The following is a 23,021-nucleotide window of genomic DNA, read 5'->3' on the forward strand; positions in this document are numbered from 1 at the left end:
TGTTCAAAAAACGGGCAGACGTGGCACTTTGGGACATGGTTTAGTCTAGTCTACCCTTAATTGGTTTAGTGTGGACTTGGTAATGTTAGGTTAATGGTTGGACTGGATGATCTTAAAGGTCTTTTCCAACCTATATTTTCTGAGAGACAGGAAATTATCAGCCCTTTGATGATACCAGTCAATCACCACAATGATCCTCAAACAGACAATATGAGTGTGGAGACTTACGTGCCTGGCTTTTTTTCGTGGCTTCCAGACAACATCCATCCATCCAGCACATTCCCACCTCTTTCTTCTGCAGTCACCCCCAGTTGCTAGCTGGCCTGTTATGCGCTGCTAGGGATCGCAAGCCATGAAAATAATTTTAGAAGTGGGACATGACATATTTGTTGAGTGAAAGAGTAATTTGCTACCATCTTTCCCTTTTACATGGCATTCATAAAGCCACACAGACAGGAGGGTCTGGTAAGACACAGATTTGGAGCCACCTCCCAGAAATGGTTAGAATAGTAGAGGGGGCATTTAGCTATAGAATACAGGTTTACGAAGTACACGCACCACATTGTATGTGTTCAGCCCTGGTACATCAAAGCCAGGAGACAAACCCTTGCGATCGAATGGATAAAAGTTAAAGAGCTGCCCATTTTGGGTCTCCAGTGAGATGGAGGCAGAGCCCAGGTGCAGAACACATGGGAACTCTTTGTCAAAAACAACTTGGAAAACACGATCTTCCAGGTGCCGGAGCTTGATTGTCCTGTACGTTTCAGGAATCAGCTCTTCCACGTGAGGCCCAAACTGCTGCATGACCAGCACCCCACCAGGTCCAACTTTGATCTCATAGAAAGTCAGGTTGGAATAGGTATAGTAGCCAACATAAGGGCCTGGACTTGGAGGAGGAATCAAGCTTTTCTCTGCCTCTCTGAATGCCGTCTCCATGGCAGGAATAAGATACTCATATGTCTGAGTCACAATATCCCTGCCCTGAGGCCTGGGTCCTGCCATCAGCACAATGAAGCTCAGGCGGAGCTTGGGAATAAGAGAGAAGGTAGCTGAATAACCATCGAGGTCTCCGTCCTTCCTAATGACATCATATCCCAATTGCTCGTTAATCTCCCAGGGTGTGCCAGTCTTGTTAGCAAAGTATTCAGTCGAGCACTTAAACAGAGGGGTCAGCATAGTCTTCACTGTGTCAGGCTCTAGGAGACGACGGTGGTAGGTGCCTAAGAAGACCATTGCCAGCTTGGCAAGGTCGGCAGCTGTGGAGTACATCTGGCCAGAAGGCCTGTACCAGCCGAGGTCATAGAGAGGGGCCGGCTGCCGGCTGCTGTAGAAACCCACAGCCATCTGGGACCGGATCGGTGGCGTGATGTCGAAGCCAGTGTCCTCCATGCCCAAGCGGTCCAGGATGTTCTCCAAGATCCAGCGCTGGTACTGCCCCTCAGCTGCATGGTCGGCTAGCACATGTGCCATCAGTGAGAAGGCCAAATTGCTGTAGTGGCATCTGAAAAGGAAGAGGAACATATCTGGACCAGACTTACCTCAGTGACACAGTGTATGTATGACTATGCAAAAACAGTGGCTAGGTCTCTCTTCTCTAGGGAAAAATTCTCATTTGATCAGATGGCATGCTAAAGAGAGAGGAGAGATGAAGGAGGGACAGAGAAAAACTGAATGTTGTTGCTTTGATTTGTTGTTCAGTCAAGAAAGAGAGATTTCTTATGGGAAAAGCAGCAGAGCTATTTATCCACTATGTACAGAAAGAGAACTGGAGATGGAAAACTAAAAAAAACCTTGCAAACCCCTATATATTTGCATATCCTGACTTATTGTTTATAACTTCACCAAAGAATATATCCATTCTTTTTAAGAGCAGAGTTAAGAGTTACAGGTGCTTACCTTAAAGGTCTCAAAATCCCAAGTAAACCTCTTTGGAGATTTAACATGGTATAATCACTGAAGCACCTAAGCTACCTTAAGATAGTAAAAGCACTTAAAAAGCACTTAAAAGACTACAAAGCAGCATCCAGCAATGTTGAGCCGTTAAAATAACCTGAGTGCCTCAGTCTTTAATATCCAATAAAGTGATTTAAGTCTTCATACTTGAATGAAGTTTAATGACATGAAGACATGAATGGGCAAATTTTTTCAAAGACATTTTCAGAACTCATGATGTTTTCAACCTTGTTTGTTTGTTTGTTTTTTAATTGTCTGAAGCCACATATCTCTCTGAGGCCTATTTGGATCATAAATTTGGTACCATTTCAACCATTTCCAGACCATCTAGCTTAATAAAAGCATGATGAACATATATATTTCTACCCCAAGTATAAATACATTCTGGGGTGAAAATTTTATATCTGAAATGGACCAGAATTTCAACATACCCAGAAAAATAAGTTAAAATCTCTTTATCAATGAATGGGAATTTCCTTTAGGAAGAATAATCTGTTAGCTGTGAAGTATGTCCAGGAACAGGGAGACAGAGTTAAAACTATCAACATGTCAAGTAATAAGGGGTTGAGAGACTATGAGTGGATGTCCTTATGTATCTTAATGGTGAGCATAATATAAATACCAAAGAAGACGATGTTATTAAAGACTTAAAATCCTTTAAGGAATATTGTAACCTCCTACATGACATGGGACAGAACTAATACAAGGTTGCCATGATCGAGCCATTGAGTTTTCTACGTTTGCAGATTTCAAGCCATGGTGAATCCTCAGCAACCCTAGGCAAATTATTTCAGAATGTGATTTTATTCCCTAAAAATTCTGCAGACTTAGAAAGTTTTTCCCAGTTAGTCTGAATCCTTTCCCTCACCTGCTGTCCATTGGCTCCTGTTCATATTTTTGAGTGTTTGCAACTCAGGTAATAGATTTTTAACAGGCTATATAAATTGTAACAAACATTAATAGAACTTATAGATAATTTAGAGACATGCAAATCACTACAGACATAGCATGATTTTAAGCAAAATCTATCATGATTTAAACCAATTAAATTAACATGCCTTTCCACTTTTGAAAATCTGCATCTTTCACAATTTAAGGCTCATTAGACCTAACTATAGCGGTTTAGTTTGTCTCATCTCAGCTTCTCACTCAGGCTCTATACACATTAAAAAACCCCCTGGCACCTCCAACAGTCACTCTTTCCAGCCTAAGACAGGTGTATGGGTAGATGGCTGAAGCTCCCTTTAGGAATGGCTGTCTTTTATTTTATCCATTGGACATGGCAGCTGCAGGTGGGGCTAATATCAGTGGAGAAGACAAACCCAGGCCAAAACTCGTAAATGAATATATCTGACCTGGTTCCTGGATCAGCAACCAAGACATCATCTTTCAGGAGAGCCAGAGCATCTTGTGTATTGCCCTTCCACAGCAGACTGGTAGATCGCAGCCGCCTGGGAAGACCTGTACCATGGAAAAAAGAAGTTAACAATTTGAGACAAATCATGGTCCAGGAAACTTTGAGTCTGGTGAAGAGTGAGCAAGATGGAAAACAACAATGATGCACACGTGCTTTATACACATAGCAACTGTGCTGCAAGGACCTGTTCATACTGGACTGCAGGACACAGTATTCAAGTCATGGACTGCTGAATCTAGGTAATGTAAGTCCTACCCCAGCACCAACTCTGGGTTGCTACATTTCAGTAAAAATACCTTGGTGAATGATTAAAAAACTGTATCCCTGTGGTGGTATATCCCCCCCCCCCCCCCTCTGTTTTTCTGTTCTGTTTTTCCCCTTCACTTCGGCTGCTTTACAATCTCAGGAATTCCAGGCCGCAGCTTTTGTGTAGCGAGTTGGTCAGTTAAGCGCCCCTTAATTGTACCAGAAACTCCTACATGGCTGGAGCAGAGAGCGGCTCTGTTCTTATCAAGATTCATATTATGGCTGATGAGGGGAACGAGAACAAACAGCTACCCCGGACAGCCTTGAAACAGGGTGGTATCATCGCTGCTGGAATTCCAGCAACAAGCCGACCCGAATTGTGGCTCGGATGGAAATTTACTGGTGATTAAAGTCAATCATCTCACAATCCTATAAACGGCAGTCCTAAGTGAGGCCCTTTGAGCTCTCCAGGACCGCCGCGGGCCGCACCAGCATCTCCCTCTGATCGAAATGTCTCTCAGAGTCAGCGAAAACTAGCAGATTCCGAAAGACTGCTGCAACCAGAACTCCATTGCCAGAGATCGACAATGGAGCCTGCGCTGCTGATATTCTTCACTCCTCGAGGCTCTACTCTCGCCCGTTGAGAAATGCCAAGGTATTAGACGTATTTCACTAAACTTAAGGGGAATTTTTAACAGGTATACTATTTTCATATATGCATTTATAGTTGTAAGTGTGCATGCATGAATCAATTTAAGTAGTTTTGTAGATGTATGATTTAATTTTAAAAGGAATTTTATATTGCTGTATTATTCTTATAGCATTACTCTCCTAAACCGTTGACCAAGTCTGAGACTAGGACTAGACCTAGCCGCACCTAGGCTGCTCTCTGAGAAGGAGTTTAGAAAGCAAGGGGGTCTAGTCTAAACCTCGTGACTCAACAGGAGGCACCCCCCCCCCCCCCGCCTTGCCTTGATTCCATATATACACAATCCTTTTATGAATCATTTTAACTCATTGTGATTTAATTCTCTTTTATGTGCTTCTATGTAGTAATAGAGTGAACCTTGCCATCTTCGAATCTGTAACTAAGTCACTGTTTTGATCAATTTTGTCTAATCACTTTATTAATCATTGATGATTGAGTGCTATTGAAAATATTATAATCAAATTCTGCAATTCACTACAAGTAAATTCCAACTTTTACTAAATCAAACTGTGTAAAATCACTCATCCATAGTGAATTGACATAATCAGCAGGATTCACAGACCTGCATTTGTGACAATCCCCAAGTGTATTTTGGAAGAGAAGAGCATATTGGGTGTTAGGGAAATCGCCATCTGTAATTCCATGTGACTTTATTCCCTTGACTACAAAGGTGTGCAACAGCCCATTTAAACAAGTTTTTGTTCTTTAAGCCTTGCTACAGAAGACTGGAACTTCTCTGAACCATTCCAGGCTTGTCCTAAATTATTTTTAGCTTTTTTTTTTTTTTTCCCCTCAGCTTTAGCAACATTTATTCAGAGTTTCTGAATGTAGAAAAACTGAAGTTCTTTTCACTTTTAATTCCACAACACTGAACATGGATTCATTAAAAATGTTTGGCCAGGATTTTTTAAAATGCCACAGCTCCTTTGCACAGGATCTACAGCTCACCGAGTCCAGAACCTGGATTACATCTGGAATTAAATCCTCATTGCAGTTTACAGCTGACTTTGATTTAGAGGTTAAGAGAAAATCAGGAAGGGTACATGACAGAAAAATGACTTGCAGTTGTCTGCTCAGTGAGCATGTGCTTAATCATGGCAAAGCTGAATGAGGCCCTATTCTTTTGTAGCAGCAACACATTGGCCTGACCTTGGGATCTCAACTGGAACAAGAGCACTTTTTCTGCTTCTGGTCTGTCTTTATTTGTGCAGCTTAATGACCAGATAAGAGATGCACAGAGCATCTTCCAGAAGATAATGGTCTCCTTCGTTTCCTACTTGCCACAATGGCAGCAAAGAAAATGTTGCACCACTGAGAGAGCTCACCCAGCACCATGCCAGCAGTGCAGTCTCTCTTGAGGTTCACTAGAAATGATAAACCAGAGAATGTGTGAGCATAACAGAAAATCCACAGTCATTGATTTATACCTCATGAGCTGCTAATGGATGACAAGCATGCTGTTAATAATTTACAATAGCATCTCATACTGTCATTCATATATCTCAGTCTTAACAAAAAAAAAATCACAGTCTTAACAAGCTGGAACTTCCCTCTAACAATGTACCCATCAAGTGTTGAGAAGAAAAATCTTGGGAGTTACTTTTGTAATATGCAATGTAGAAAAGTCCAGATAATGAGGATATATTATGGATCAGTTTCCACTGGAAGAATTTAGATGAAAAACACTTTACAATATGTCATGCAGTGGCTTTGATCTTGAAGCTAAGCAGAACTTATTCCTTTTTGGTTTTTGACAGACAGGAAATGTAAAATGTGACCTCAACATTCATTTGATTTTTCAGTCAGGATTTTGAAACTGTGCTTCTCCTTCTACTAAATTCTCAGGGTCCAAGCTGCTTGGTGTGTCCTGCTGGTGTGGTGTGGGAAATTTGGGCCACATTCTAAAAAAAAAGACACAGGAACGTAAAAGGAGCTAAGCAGGGGCACAAATCCAGCACAGTGATGGAAGCAACAGAATGGGGGCACATTACAAGCAATTATGCTACGACCAGGTACACTTTTGACATAGCTTCCTACAGGGAAGAATACTGAAAGGAACAGGAAAGCTCAGCTGATTAACGTGTGGCTCAGAGGCTGGTGCCATCAGTGGAATTTTGTTTTTTTTCGATCATGGGGAGATTTACACACCAGTGGGTGAGGGAACTGGGATTGTTTAGTCTGGAGAAGAGGAGGCTGAGGGGAGACCTTATCGCTCTCTACAGCTACCTGAAAGGAGGGTGCAGTGAGGTGGGTGTTGGTCTCTTCTCCCAAGTAGTTAGCGATAGGACAAGAGGAAATGGCCTCAAGTTGCATCTGGGGAGGTTTGGACTGGATTTTAGGAAAAATTTCTTCACGGAAAGAGTGGTCAAGCATCGGAACAGGCTGCCCAGAGAGGTGGTGGAGTCACCATCTCTGGAGGTGTTAAAAAAACATTTAGATGTGGCACTTTGGGACATGGATTAGTAGGCACAGTGGTGTTGGGTTGATGGTTGGACTGATGGTCTTAGAGGTCCTTTCCAACCTTAATGATTCCTAGTTTTACTTTCATTAAAAAATAATCCAGCCACCAAGCCAGGAAACATCAAATTATTACTCTACCCTTAACTGGTTTAGTGGTGGACTTGGTAGTGTTAGGTTAATGGTTGGACTGGATGATCTTAAAGGTCTTTTCCAACCTAAATGATTCTATGATTCTATTCTATGATTCTAAGTATTTCTAGGTCATACCTCACACCTCACTAGGTGATAGGGAACAGCAGCAGGGCTGGGAGCTGCAGCCCCAGCACACACTGCTCCTGCAAGGAGCAGCCAGACCACCTTCAGATGCTGCTGAGAGTCAGAGGAGACCAGGCACAGTTGATGCCCCTGAGGACATCATCAGGCTGGCTAGAGCAAGACCTTGTCTGCAGGGAGAGGGGCTGGGCAGGGTTTTACACACACCTTTCTTTCTGCCCCCTGCTGCCACTGGCCACTTTGGGTAGTTTGTCTGTTTGTTTCCAGATTTCAGTTACATCATTCCTTTTGGGAGAATCCTTATTTTGGTACTGGCTTGCTTCAGTTGATGCTGTACCCTGTCCTGAGGTACTGCAATTTGCCTACATGCTACTTTGATCTTAGGTCCTAATTTTAGGGAATTTATTCCAATCTGGAATAATGCAGATGCAACAGAGTTTAATGAAAATGCCACATGAGATGTCAGCACAGTCTCTTTGGCCATTAAATTCTGGAATCTCTGAGTCAAGTATTAGTAGCTTCATTTCTGAGAAAGGTTAAAGTTCTCCTGAGTCCTGTGAGCTCCTTCTACCTTAACGTAAGAGTTACACAATTATGAAGGTAGCAGCAGATTAATAGTCTTCTGCCAGCAAGTACAAAGCTAATAATAGCTCAGGAATCCCAGATCAGGAACTACACAGACAACTAAATTTAGCTCAGGGATCAAGGTCTATCTGTTCAAAGCAAAGAGGTTTGGTGCCACTTCAACCCTTAACTCTACATCTCAGAAAAATGAGAGCAGTCTGGGCTCGACTACAAAAAACTGCTATGCAATTGGAGCCTGATTTCAGGTCATGCTACTGTGTTGAAAGAAATCTATGTTCACCTGCATGGGAAAAACAATTCCCCAGCCCACAGTGTAGCTTGACTCCCTTTCTTAGCTGGTGGCCTGGACAAGAGTTTCCTTTTAGCACTTCATGAAGCTGCTGACAACTTGATTCCAAGGGTTCTGTTGACCTCAGGGAAGTACAAAGGTGCAGTGTCCATACTGGGAAATGGCCTCAACAGCAACATTTTTTATCCCTGGCATATGGTCTCTTATCTCTGTGGTCTCTTTCAAGTGGCATAGTGGTGGGCAAAGGGCAAGCAGGTAGCAGTGTTGTCTCACCTGAGAGCTGGCTGGCCATTCTACGCAAGGTAACAGGTGATGGTTTAAGTGGCATTGAGCCTTTTTCCAAAAAAATCAGCTCATCTGCTGTGTATCTCTGTTCTGATTCCTTGAGCCTTCCCAGAGGGTTCTTAATAACAAAGTTCTGGGCATATCGTTCCAATGGGTCATCAAGAGACATGACTTTTCCTTCCTCCCACATCTTGTACAACATAATGGTGGGAAAGATCTTGGAGACACTGGCAATTCTGTTAAGGAACAAACATTTATAGAAATTAAGCATTAGAAAACCCATGAATCAAGAGGAAAGATGGTCAGTACATGAGATCACCATCTGTGATCACTGTCTATAGCTTTACATGCAACACCTTTGCTATTTCAGAAAGAATGGCTAAAATGCAGGTAAGAAGCTTGAATTAATATCCTTAACTCTGGCCTTTATGGACTGCAACATAACCTTCAGCAGTATCTCCCCAATAGTGCAGTAGGCTACAGCACTTTTTCTGTTCACTTGGTATTCATAAGATGACATGTTTCACAAATTATTGCTTAGTAAATACCATAACAAGTTGCAAGTAGTTTATTGGAGTTTTAAGGTTAAAATGCCATAAAGTTTTACTTTTCCTATTCAGAGCTGATAGTTGGGTGGCTTCTAGAAAAGAGTCAAATTTACAGAAGGTCTTCTGGAACAGGACTCCGATTCTATTTTGTTGGTTTTCGGAAATGGGGCTATGATTAAGAGGGACCGCTGGGGGCATTTCTATTGTGCTGCTAGAGGTCAAATTCTTGGACCGGTGCAAGATGACCTAGAGCAAAAACATTTGCCAAGAATGTTTTCATTAATCAAGAATGAAAGTCAGAAGTTTGAAGATGGTCAGATACTGTTGTAGTTCTGACCATAAATTATGTTGACTGGCAAGAAATTTTCAGGGGAGTCTCTGTGGCACAATTGGTGAGTGCGTTTGGCTGTTAACTGAAAGGTTGGTGGTTCAAGCCCACCCAGGGCTGGGTTCCCCTTTCCCTGCCCATGGTAGGGGGGTTGGAAGTAGATGACCCTTAAGGTTCTTTCCAACCCAAACTATTCTATGATTCTGGAAGAAGGGTCATGTAGTCATCTACACAGGGATTTTACCATGATACAAAGGGGAAAAAACAGGTAATCACAGCTGCTGAAACTTTCTAAAATTGTTTATTCTGAGGACATTTGATAGCTAGAGTGCAGCCCATATGTTTCATATATGGTACAGTTATAAATCACTGAAAATAGATCTTTAAAGGAAGTAAACACTTCCTTTGTATTTGTTTTTGGTTTTTAACACATACTAAGAGCTTGATTCTATCTTCATCTAAAAAATAATGGCCAATATGGCTTCCACTTCCCTGGGAGAATGAATAAGCATACAGGTCTACTTTATGTGTTTAGTACTCTTCCCAAATCCCATTTTTTGCTAGACTGAACTTTTTTTTTTACCCTATGGCACTGTCTCCTAGCTGTTCACAAAATCTGTGTTAGCTCTCAGTCCTCAGATTTGTGCCCTAGGCTTCCGCAAAGCATGGAGACATTCCTATGTAATGAGTAGTATGTTTTCAGGTTCTTCAGGACGGTTACTGCTATTCCAAAATTTAAAATTGTCTTTTTAAAAAAAAAAATAAAATCGTCAGATCAAACTAAAAATAGAAAAAAAAATGCCAAAGTAAACAACTCAGTAAGCCACAAGCATACGATAATTTAGGGACTAGCTGAAACATTGTCTCACAAAGTTTCAGTGTAACCCAGAAGAGGTTTCTGTAATGGACCTGAGCCAGTAGAAGATGTAGTTTGTGACAGTGGCTCTATTCCCAGATATCAGATCTCCATATGTATATCTGCTCTTTTTCTAGCTCTCATGCCTGTGATACCGCTGTCTCACCTGTAAATAGTGTACTCATTGGGCACCACTGAGGAGGGGTCCGAACCATTCTTCTTCCCAAAGTTGCCTGTCCAGAGCACAGTGTCATTGTAGATAACAATGGCAGACATGGCAGGGAGACCAGAACTATGAATCTTTTGGCGCAGCATCATATCTACCTGGAGAATGATGGGAAATTATTGATTTCCAGATGAAGAGTCTTATAATGCATCTAGTCTGCAGCAGGTGGTAGAAGACCCAGACCATGAGCCCTCCTTACTTCCAAGCACTTGAGAGTGATTTTTTTCAAATATGTTTTGGCAAAAGAAAATATTTTAACCATACTGTTCCTTTGAATTGCTTATGCTAAATTATCCAGCATCCTTCTTTCAGTGTAGATGTCCACCATGTAAAAGAATGTGGTGCTCATCCTTGTGATACCTATGATGCTTATATGATAAATGCAAAAACATAACAATTGTAATTTTTTCCTTTTTGATTTGTACTGTGCACATCTGTTCTTTGCACTAGTATTTCAGGTTCAAAGATGTATGAGAAAAAGATCCAGACTTTTCAAATATCCCATGACACTTTTCATGCCATGAAACACGCTAGAACTTGGACTCCTGTTTACACTGCAATCTGAGAAGCAGCACTGAGCAACTAGAGGGCTGCGATTGCTCTTTGCTCCCTGTTTTGCCAGGTTTGTGTAGACCTAATCATTGAGCTGTGCTCCACCCACCTCCTGCAAGCAGAATGCATTGGTCTTACTCTTTTATGACTTTTTCAAAGCTATGTCATTATCATGTCTAAGTTATCTTTTGCACAGAAAGGTTAAGACAAAGAAATGGCCAGCCCAGCATCTGAGACAAGAAAGGCCAAGTCGAGTCATGTCCTCAGCACCTCTTCACTGGATGGACTGGTGAGGTGCACTGACAGCCAGCAGTGGAAACATCCAACTTGTGCCAAGTCCTTTGGTAGTGGTTCTTTGCCCTCCCCTCCCCATGCGCCAGTGGCCCATCTAATAAGTTAGGTACATCAAGAACCTCCAGAGAACAGACTGGTCTCATGTCAGGAGGCATAGTCCTCCTTAGAGTTTTCTCAGAGTCTGGCATGTAGACCTGCCTGGACCTGCAGAAAGTTGACAGAAATACGTGATGCTCTTCTAGACTTGAGTATCATTGAATCTAATACTCAGCATTTGGATTTGTCCACTAGCAAGACTCTTCTGAGGAAAATGTAGGCCTTTCTGATAAGCAAAAGTATTTACCCTTAGAAGAGAAATGTTTTCTTAAGCCTCGTGCATGAGCAATTGTCACGCTCCTGTTTCAAGCTGCTGTGGGATAGGAAAAAGTTCTCCCCTGTATGCAATATAATCGCATCTGGTACTGTCCAGAGTCCCAGTTCCAGGGTCCCTGGCCTGGCACAGGATGGTAGTTTGTCTCAGGTAGTGCAAGATCTTTAGTGTGGGTTCAAGTGTCCACAGACTTAGACAGAACATAAGGGCATCTGAAGATACGCTTTTGAGGTGCTGGTGCCTAAGCTTCAAATACCTATGTCTTCCTATGCATCTATGTCCTGGTTTTGGCTGGGATAGAGTTAATTTTCTTCCTAGCAGTGGACATTATGCTGTGTTTTGAATATAGTATGAGAATAATGTTGATAACACACTGATGTTTTAGTTGTTGCTAAGTACTGCTTATGCTAGTCAAGGACTTTTCAGCTTCCCATGCTCTGCCAGGTGCACAAGAAAACTGGGAGGGGACACAGCCAGAATAGTTGATGCAAACTGACCAAAGGGCAATTCCATACCATATGACGTCATGCTCAGTATATAAGCTGGGGGGAGTTGGCCGGGGGAGAGCGATCGCTGCTTGGGAACTGTCTGGGTGTCGGTCAGCAGGTGGTGAGCAACTGCATTGTGCATCACTTGCTTTGTATATTATTATTAATATTATTATTATTATTATTGTTGTTGTTGGTTGTTGTTATATTATTATTAATATCATTACTATTTTACTTTATTTCGATTATTAAACTGTTCTTATCTCAACCCAGGAGTGTTTCTCACTCTTACTCCTCCGAATCTCTCCCCCAACCCACCCTGGCAGGGGGAGTGAGCAAGCGGCTGTGTGGTGCTTAGCTGCTGGCTGGGGCTAAACCACGACAATCTACTGTTCAGGTTCTCTGTGCTTATTCCATCTGCAAAATAGGAATAGTTTCATCAGCCTACTTCAAAGAAGTGCTTGGATACTTCATTTCTGAGGAGCACAAAGAAGGGAGGTTAGATGACTCTCTGATGGACACTCAATGTTCTGCACATTCCCCCACCTCTCTGACTAATCCTAATTGAATAATAAACTACCTCTCTACAGTAACCCCAGAGACAGTGACAGATAATTCATAAAAGTGAATGTGAAGTGATAGCAATTGAAATTCAGTGTAGATAAAGCCGTGTGCATGCAGGAACACAATCCTCACTTCACAACACATACACACAGATGGGGAGTGAGCTGGTCATTAGCACTCAGAAACAAGACCTTGGGGCTATGATGGATGCCCCTGTGTAAACATTTGCTCAGTGCCCTATGGCAGAAAAAAAGGTAAATCAAAGATGAAGGATTATTAGAGAAGTAACATAAAATAAAACAGAAAACACCATTTTGTCACTGTATAAATCCCTGATCCACTTGCACCTTGAATACTGTATACAGTACTGATTTCCCGCATCTCCACAACAGTATGCTAGAGTCAGAAAAGGGTAAAAATAATGATCAGAGCTGTGGGACAGCTTCTGTTATGACCAATTAGGCTACTCATGAGAAAGAGACAAATGAAAGGGTGTCCTGGTTTTGGCTGGAGTAGAGTTAATTTTCTTCCTAGTAGCTGGCATAGTGCTGTGTTATGGATTTAGGATGAGAATAATGCTGATAACACACTGATGTTTTAGTTGTTGCTAAATGGTGCTTACACTACTCAAGGATTTTTCAGCTTCCCGTGCTCTTCCAGGTGCACAAGAAGCTGGGAGGGGGCACAGCGAGGACAGCTGACCCAAACTGCCCAAAGGGCTATTCCATACCATATGATGTCATGCTCAGTATAGAAACTGGGGGCAGTTGGCCTGGGGGCAGCGATTGCTGCTCAGGGACTGGCTGTGCATTGGTCAGTGGGTGGTGAGCAATTGCATTGTGCATCACTTTTTTTGTATATTCTTTTATTATTATTATTATTGTTGTTGTTGTTGTTGTTGTTTTCTCTTTCTCTGCTGTCCTATTAAACTGCCTTTGTCTCAACCCACAGGTTTTACTTTTTTTCCTGATTCTCTCCCCCATCCCAGCGGTGAAAGAGTGGCTGTGTGGTGCTTAGTTGCCGACTGGGGTTAAACCACAACAGAGGGCATATTATATGATAGGGGTCTACCAAATCAGGAGTGTCCTGTCAGAGCAAGGCTGTCCTTATGTTCCATACAGTCAAGGCAACACTGCCGTATTTTCTCATTGCAAGTAGAGCCTACCAGAATTTCAAACAGTGCTAAAATTTCAGAGACAGTATATCATACTAGGAAAAAACAGGTCTGTCTTTCATTCAGATGCAGGTCCCCTTCCTCTTCCCCTTCCCCTCCCCCTCCATTCCCCTCCTTGAAGTTACCTACAAGTAGCTTTTTAATTTTTAAATAGTGGCATGGGGAAAGCCAGCAAAGCAATAAAATAAGGAATTGGTTGTTACTGATTAATAAGAACGAGTTACACGAGTCATCTACTTTCCAGGACATGAGGGCTGCCTAATAGTAGACAAGATGCCAAGAGCCATCATTTTGTGCTGATGCATGTTCACCAGACCTTCTAATGGAGAAGCAATATTTCTTCATCACAGCTTGCCCTGTTCTGTATATTTAGTGAAGGACTTTTATATACCCATTTCTAGATTCACATGTTCTCCACCTCCTTGATTTCCCACCCCCTTCCCCTTTACACCTTCAGAAAAGCAGTCATGAATTCTGTCTCCCTCTGTTCCCTTCTCCTCACAGACCTTCTCCAAAGCGTCCTTCAGAATGGGGATTGGGTGGTCCAGCGGTACCGGGTCAGGATAACGGGGGCACATCTGCACAGCTTCTGATCTCACTTCCATCACAGATGGGCCTGGAAAACGTTTCAAAGAGAGCATACGTGACTTCAATAGACACACTAACAAGCTTTAACCTCTTCAGGCAGTCAGCATTAGCTTTCTTGCTTGTGTTGTCCAAGACTGAAGGACACTTCTGCATAGGCAAAGAGACAATCTTGAATTGTTTCTACCTCACATAAAACAGGACTTGAGGAGGGCACTGTGCTCTGTTATTGCTTATTCTAACATGGTATAGCACATAGGATGGACAGGAGCTGCAATAGGCTTCAACTGACTCTGCAACCTGTAAGAGTAAGGAACTGGGACTACAAAAGACTCTGTAGGGTACCTGACAGTGGGTTTAGACCCCATGAAAATGCCCTGCCCATGTCTAGGGGAAAGTCTGAGTTTGGGTTCAGGAGGACAGAGTTGTCCCATGCATATTGTAACTTCAGAAAGTGGATGTAGAAGTGAATTGTGAGTGCCACCAGAAATCTAACACTGTAACAACAGTTGACAGGCTGCATACCTAGTATGTCTAGGTGTCTAGCTGTCTTCTGAATTAGCTGTATACTGCATATGCCAGAAATATATCTTAAATTTTTGTGGCAAGCAAAGATCTTTAAACCCAGTAAGAGATGGGAACTCTCTTATCGGAGGCACTATTTACCCCGTTGATCCCAAGGTGTTCATGAACACAGCTGCTCTGCTCTGTAAGCTGTAAACAAAATGCTTATTTATCTTTTCGCTTACCATCTGAGCATGAAGCATTAGAAATACAGATGAGAAGAGAAATAGCACTGTGAAAACTTTGAGATGAATGGGTATGGATACACAAGAGCTTGCAGGCAGCTTCTGATAGTCTGTGATAAAAACGTAGAGTCTGAAACCTTTTCAGACATTGGTCTATGAAGTACCTCTGGCACTGTAGATTTTATGCCACCTTTGGGCTACTTAAAACACTGATCAGTTACACTGTATATATTTCATCCTTGCACATACAGTGCGTTGAGTCTATCTGTTGAGCTTTCTATAATCAACATAAGAGAATTCTAGTGTGAAACAGGGCCGTGAGCCAGTTCAAAGATCCAAGATTAGGGGAATAGGAAAGGAAGCAAACCCATAAGCTGAAGCAAGGTATAAAACAAGTAAGGTATAAAACAAACCCCATTCTAAACTGGAGTGACTTTTACAACAGGATGCTAAAGAAAAAGATAGAGAATGTAAAATAAAATGTCTCATTGGTATATCAATTAACCTAGGTTAGCGCCAGAAGTAATGGAGCTTCTCTGAACACCAGCAGAGTTATAATGTACTCCATCAATGCAATGTTCATCTCCTCTGTGTCCTTGCACCTGTTAGGAGGAGGTAAATTTGCGTGCTGTTTGGGGAAATGCTCTTTGGGGAAAATGTCCACATGGGGAGAAAGGTGTTTATTGGTCTCACAAATTTCATAGAATCATAGAATCATTTAGGTTGGAAAAGACCTTTAAGATCATCAAGTCCAACCATGCCAAACAACGGCCAAGCTTAAAGATGACTACTCACTGGGCTCCACCTTGGGGAGGCTGTACTGCCACAGAAAGCAGCCTGTCATTGCAATAGAATACAGGAAGAAGAAGATGATCAAGATATGAATCCACTTCACCTCCATAACAGTGAGCTTGAGGAGGTTCCGGCTGCTGGATGCCTGCTGTAAGAGGAAAAGATATGATCTCAGAGAGAGAAAAACTGCCTCTCATGCATATCAGCTAGGTGAAAGAGGCACATTACATCAGAGAATAAAGCTACTATAGGGACATGGATTAACACCAGTACTGTCACAGCACCAGAGCTGGGCATACCAGACCACATTGAAATAACTGGAACTATAGACGACTTCTTGTCTTCCAATGAGGTTTGCAAGACTTTACTCTCCTTACCTTGTTGGCCTTGTTGGTTCTTGTAGAAGAAAACCACCCACTCCTTTGCCTTTTCCCCTCCCTGTAGGTGAATCTCATCATCCCAGGCTGGCAGGATTCTGTTACAGCTCTCATTTCCTCCCTTCTCAACCATCATGACTTATTCCTGGATATCTTTCCAACCCCTTTTTTCCAGAGTCCAGCATCTGTTCATGGCAGCCATCAGCCAGATCATCTGAGTAGATCCAGCTTTTATAGATGAATGATGGAATTTTTCATGATGTACTGCCCTCATTCTTCTATTTTGTGGCTGTAATTCCCATTATATCATGTACAATCTGTAAGCTTGGCATTTACAGATGCCATGTTTTGGAAAACTGGCTAATATTTTGGGCTTGTGCAGCTCTCACAACACTGGAGACCATCCAGGTTGGTGATACTACCATACAAATGTTGAAGAAAGACAAGGAACAGATGACAAATGATTAGGTGCCTAAGCACGAGCTGTACTCTTTCACTGACTGTAGGAGATCAACAGGGTGCTTTTGAAAGTTTGGCAATTAATGTTGTAAAACATATGGCCTGCCATTTGCATCCAATATGGTCCACATTCCAAAGCTGTTTCAGGTTGTCTGGATGCACTTGTAGGATAGACAGACTAAAATACTCCCTTTAGACTTCCACACGTCCCTTTTATTCTTTTTTGAGATACAGGATATTTCATGCAAAAGCTTCTGCAAGTCAACTGAGCCTTGTCCTCACAACAAGGGAATCTGAACAGCCACTTCCAGACTTGTACATGGCTTTGTGGCTCTGTAAGGACCCAGCTGGGGAATCTAGCTCCTGCTGAAACTCCAGGTTGCAATTCCACTTTCTGTACAATAACAGAAATGTCACAATTATTTCTGAAGCCCTTTAGCCTGTTCAGGCATTTCCACGTAAATTTCTGAAGGCAGCTTACTTCAGGTTCTTCCGTAACACAATTAAGACTTCACGGATGGCTTAAGACCATATAGGTGGCTGCAGACCCACTCAGACGTGAGTGTGTCAGACCACACATGCAGTACATATTCCAGCTATCAGACTAAGTGACGTGTTCCTAAGTAGGGGAATGCCATTTTGACATCAAAACCAGCTTGGTTTAGACATACCAACTTCATACAGTGCCTTAATAGGCAGGAGATCATATCCACACAAGGAGAAGCCTGTGTATTGAGATCTCTTTACTCACCCCCATGCTGGCAGGCTTCAGCTTATGCTGAAGGATGTTGTCTAGAGCTGCAATGAGATGCTGTTTTCCTGCAGCAAGGAGTAGGATAGGGCCCTCTTTGCCCTGGAGTAGTCATGGGGTGACTTTCTTGGATTTAGTCCCATCATAATAAGGTGACTCTCCCACCAACCTGCAGTTCCTCTGACCATTTTTCTGCCTCTTTCCTTGCCTCAATGAGAAACCCTGATTCCTGGGTCGCTAAGAGCAGGGTGAAAGGAAAAGATTTTCTGGTATATGCCTCATCTCAGGAACTCCAGAATCCCTGGACCGTTAACTGAGGACCCAAAGATACCAACACTGAACTGTCAACCTTTAGTCCAAACTCCCCTTTACCACTTGTGGATGATACGTACCCTGAATGTCTCTTTCATTCTCTGATCCACAATCTAGTGGCAATGCAATGAAACCGTGGCAATGCTATGAAACTAGAGACATGGATCTCTCTTTTATTGATGGGGCACCAAATATGCAAAAGTGTGAGGAATATTCATCACCCTGAGGAGATGCTCTAACCTCTAAGCTACCTTTCAGGAAAAATACCACTCTTTCCCTGTATCTGGGAGACTGTTAAACAGATGGATAGGTACCTACAAACAGATTCCTCACACTTTCCACTCCAGAACTTGTCTGGTCTCACCTCCCTTTCAGCTGTTTTCTCCATCTCATGTACATTGCTCAGTGACAGTCACTCCTAACAGCATAAACACAGCAAGGTGGGGGGGGGAGGCTACCGAACACTTAGACACAAGCAACTGAATGCAAACACATGCAGACACAAGCGCACACAGCTTTCCATGGGTAGGTTAGTTGTATGCCACATATTTTCCCCTAAGAGGTAGGGGGAAGAAATGGGTATTACACATAGACCACATAGGTACACTGTCCTGCCCCACCATGCTCATCTAGGCAGACTACCACAGACCCTGAGAGCTGCTCAGTCAGAGGCACATCTTAACACCAGTGTGGGAGAGCAAGGAAGAGCCCCAGTCCCCTGCACATACCATAGCCAGAAGCCGTCTCAGTCTCAGAGGTTGTTGTCAGGTGTCTCAGCATGTGCGTACCATAACAAAACCACTCTGTCTGATCTCAGCCCCAGAAAGGTGGGAGCAGAGTGCATTGCCATGCTCCTAAATGCAGCTGCTTATCATGGGCAGGTGCTGCTCAGTCACTCCGGCTGAAGTGGCCATTTTCAGCTCCCCAACAGTCCTGCTCTGGGTTTCCCTGTCCATTTGACCCATTCAGATGCTCCAGAAAGTGCTGCTGACCCCCCCTTGGCAAGGAGATTAAGTGTCAGGGACAGAATGGCATTTGCTCTCAGGAAAGTGCCTGAGCGATTGAATGTTAATTCTTCCTAATGCTTCTCTGCCATGTGTGTAAATCACAGTTGAAACCATGAGGGCTTCACAATCTATTTATAGCAGTTTCATCTCCTCCTGACATCTGAACAGGAGGAGATTAATTCATGACATGGACAGCCCCTGCATGCCTCCAGCTGCCATCCCTGGGAGGACCTGGGGGGGGGGGGGGGAGCAGCATGGGCTGTTTGCAGGAAGGGAAGGTGGGGGAGCTTAAGCCAGGAACTGAGGCACTCCCTGCGCTTAATCCTGAACAGCCTCCTGGAGTTCCCCTGCAGTGATAGACAAGGGAGTCATTCCCAGCTAACAGGCTCACTAGACATAGATGCAACTGGTATTTTCTTTCCCTTTAGCTGCTGGGGACTCTGAAGGATGGTGGAAGGTTGTGATTTGCATGAGGTGAACCTTACTCGCAGCTGTAACCCATCCATGGCTGCTCAGAAGTCTCTTCTCATCCCCTGTGCTGCCTGTCTCCACAAACAAAAGGCTCATAAAAGCCTGTGATGAAGAGAAACAAAAAGTTAGTGTAGGAAAAAAAAAGGGAGTCAGATGAAGGAGGCAAGCCCAGAGTAACAAAGCCCAACTCAGATAAGCAGACCAGCAGGGAGGGACTGGTTTTGTATAGGAAGATAAATCACAGTAACCACATAAGTCCCCAGTAACACCTTCCCTCTCTCTATCTCTGGTTTTGCAGCACCTTGTGTTTAGTGTAAGGGCTGGACCCAAGCTCTGGGACTTGCCAGGGCCCACAGCCATCCTCATGCTACCTCCCAAGCATAAGGAACTGGAGCTTTGAGACTTTCAGGACTGACACATTTCCATTGTACCTGCTCTGCAGGGTCCTTCCAGCCCTCTCCCTGGCTTCTCAGCCTTGCTCCCTCTGCACAGCCAACAACACCCTCCTTACTCTTGGGAATCACAGACACAGCCAAGAAACCGTACAACAGATTTGGAAGTGCAAAGATAATGGCATCGCTGCCACCTCTCCCATAAAATCTCCCTCTTGCCCTGCTACCTGGCAGCGGCAATTCAATAGGCAACCCCTCCTCCCCCTAAAAGCTCTTACCAGCCTTGCTGTTACCCTCTGGCTTCCAGTGCTCATGAATTTGGGGCTGTCCTGTAGCTGCAGATGTTAAGAGCATCTGAAGCACTAATCCCAACAGTCAGCCTCTCTGAGCACAGATTAATCGGCCATGTCTCACCCCTCCTCAGCATCTGTCCACAAATGCAGCCAAAAGGGAGTATTGCTGGTGATTTGATGGCTCAAACAATACAGCAGAGTGGAAAATGGGGAGCTGGGGAGAAGGGCGTCCATAACACATTGTGAGATGGAAATGTTAATACTGAAATGCCACTGCCACATACAGTACATTATAAAAGCTCTTCAAAGAGGAGGGCATGGTCATGGCCCCAGTCATCCACCAAATCCAGGGGGATTATGCACCTCAGGGGTCCTGCCACTCTATTGCCTTCTTCAGATGTTCACAGGTAAGGGTATTCTCTTCAATACCATCTCTTCATTTCAGTATCTCCAGTAGTGGCCTAGGCTATGACAGTGCTCAAAATACTCAAGTGGAGACTATGCAGCCATATGCCTGTGCCCCAGCATTGAGCCCAAATTTTTGTAAACAGCACTGCAGATGACCTCCTTACTAATTAGAATAGATCAAGCTCCGCAAATTCTTGTTGATCCTCATTTCTGGGAACTCCTATTTCCTTCTGTCTCTGCTACCAACCTTCCCAGGCTTTCCTTCACAGTCTGTGCAGTGATCTTCCCTCAAAGCCAAAGAGAAGACTTGCACATGTGGGTAACTCATGCTCTTTACATATTACACATTGTCATCCCATTCCTTCTTCATTTTCACTCCATTTTTGCAGAGATCATTACAAAAATTGGGGATTTTCAGTTTCCAACTCAGTGTGATTTGCAGCAATTCACTCCTTATCCCCATATTTCTTGATGTTCTCTCTGAGAGCCATTGGCTTTGTGCTTTCCCCCCCAAAAGGACCTTCGTACCCACAACCATATGGAGTCTCAGTCTTTCCTGGCTCAGCAGTGTTTTGTAAGTTTCACTTTCATGTTTTTCAGTCCCTCCTTGCAACTGAATGGCCTTCCACTGGCTCAGAGAAGTCCCATCTTAGAGAAACCTCAAAACGTGGCAGAAAGGGGGTAAGAAGAGGTCATGCCTGTTCTATCCTGAGCAGGTTTCCAGGGCAATCTATCCCTCCTGGGCTGCTCTCTCAGAGCATCCCTCTGACCTGGAGAGCCACAAACAGGAAGGTAAAGAGCAGTTGTCCTCTCTGCTACCCAATCAAACATATACCGCACAAGAAAGATTTTCTGTTTCATAACACCAGTTACAGCAAACCAACACAGCCCCAGGCTGCAAAGGTCAATCTGTGAAACAGCTTTGACCTGGAAGCACCCAGGAGCCCAGAAGGGTAGGGAATGACCAAAACAGACAGCTGCCTGAGTGCTTTTTAGGCTTCCTTACCCCCTCAGCTGCAGATCAGTATAAAGACCTGCATGTGTCCCGGACCACCCTGGCAGACAGTCTGGCTGCATCCCTCTCAGTTTCCAGCTCATTTGGAGCCAGCCATGCACCACTGCAATCACAGGTACTTAGCATGAGGCAGGCTGTTCGTGGAGCAGTGAACCAGAATGTGTGGCAGGCTCTTTGCAGCTGAATTAGTTGGCCAGCCCTGCCCAGAAACAATCTTTGTCATTGGCACTAATGGCGCTAATGCGGAGACATTGAAAATCAGTAGCATGAGCTATCACCCCCCACACAACCCCTTCCCACCTGCAGTATCCTGCTGGGCACCCCACGCATTTCGTTCTTCCAAAATATCAATCTTCTCCTCCTTCCTGAGTTCCTCTTCCATCCCCAATTCCCTAGCTGAATTTGGGGGATATAGCTTGCCACACTGTATGGGGTATACACAGAAAGGATTTGGTAGTGGGGGTTGCAGACGTGGCCTCTGGGGAGAGGTCAGGGGCTGCCTTGTGCTGGTTCCAGTCTGCTCCATAACAGGCCCACCACAGGCCAAAGCTGAGCTCATCAGTGAAGCTGGTGATGCCTCTGTGAAAACATACTTAAGAAAGGGCAGAAAACACCAGATGGAGGGAGGAGGAAGTAACGAAGTGAGAAACAAAAGAGGAACGGCAAGGTTGGAGAAGGAGGTGCTCCATGGTGGTGCAGATATTCTCTGCAGTCCATGGAGGACTCGTAGCAGAGCAGATACTCCCTGCAGCCTGTGTAAGGGACCATGCAGGAGCAGATATTCACACAGCAGTCCATGGGGGAACCACTCCAGGGCAAATGGATATTCCTGAAGAAAACACAGCCCACGAAGGACCCACACTGTAGATTTTCCTGAAGGACTGTAGCCTGTGGGGATCCCATGCTGGAGTACAGGAAAGGTGAGGAGGAAGGAGCGGCAGAGGGAAACCACTTTGTACTGATCTTGACCCCCTGCCCCCAAACCCCCCTGCACCACTTTTGGGTGGGGAGGTGCGTAGGGGAGTCTGGAGTGAAGGAGTGAAATTGGGTCTGGGAAAGTGGGGGTAAGGAAGGTGTTGGTTTAATGTTTGCCTTTTTGTTTCCAACTACCCGAATTTGTAATTACATTGTATTTTAATTGGCAATAAATGAAGTTACTTTTCCCCAAATTGTGTCTGTTTTGCCTGCAACAGAAATTGGTAAGTGACTTCCTTGTCTTTACCTCAACCCACAAGCTTTCTCACTCCTGTTTTTTTCCTATTTTTCTCCCCCTTTCATACTGAGGGAGGAGAATGAGTGGGCAGCTGGGTGGGAGTTTTGCTGTTAGCCAAGGCTAAATCACCACACGTGCATAAGGAAAAGTGGTCCCATATGAATTTTTCCTAGTAGTGTTCTGCAAGATCTCTGCCTTGCAGGGTATTCCTGCCATTTTCCTGCCATGGGTCTTCAGGGAGGTCCCAGCTGCTGCCCAGGCCACTCGTTCAGAGCAGATCCCTATACAGAGAACTTGTCAAGGTTTGGTTTTGCTAGCTAGCAGGAACTGATGTGAATTTTTGTGCTCAGAGGTGTGCTGGCTCCTAGACTGGGAGAAAAAGCATGTCTGAGCTATTCTTCTATCTACAAAGTAAACAGGCCCAGTGACTAAGCAGTGAATAATCATGTCTCTCTGAAGTATGGCAGCACACAGAAGCTTGGGCTTGAACAGACCCTATCCCACTGTGGGAATGCCTTTTTTCCTGCTCTATGTACCTGATGATTCAAAACCAACCAAAGTTGTCTGGGTGAAATTTTAC

General features: G+C 43.9%; 1 protein-coding gene and 1 non-coding gene across 2 annotated transcripts; one reads left to right on the forward strand and one right to left on the reverse strand.

The window, feature by feature from the left end:
- Positions 1 to 522: 522 nt before the first annotated feature.
- LACTBL1 (lactamase beta like 1) lies at positions 523 to 19,179 on the reverse strand. Its single transcript, XM_075721702.1, is given in 7 exon segments — positions 523 to 1,501; positions 3,309 to 3,414; positions 8,206 to 8,453; positions 10,116 to 10,273; positions 14,124 to 14,233; positions 15,747 to 15,891; positions 19,135 to 19,179. Coding segments are annotated over 7 exon segments (1,791 nt in total).
- TRNAN-GUU (transfer RNA asparagine (anticodon GUU)) lies at positions 9,139 to 9,213 on the forward strand. The gene has a single exon. It is a non-coding gene; the product is annotated as a tRNA-Asn (tRNA).
- Positions 19,180 to 23,021: the final 3,842 nt, after the last annotated feature.

Source organism: Pelecanus crispus, chromosome 15 (genome assembly GCF_030463565.1).
Source record: "Pelecanus crispus isolate bPelCri1 chromosome 15, bPelCri1.pri, whole genome shotgun sequence".
Lineage (NCBI taxonomy): Eukaryota > Metazoa > Chordata > Aves > Pelecaniformes > Pelecanidae > Pelecanus > Pelecanus crispus.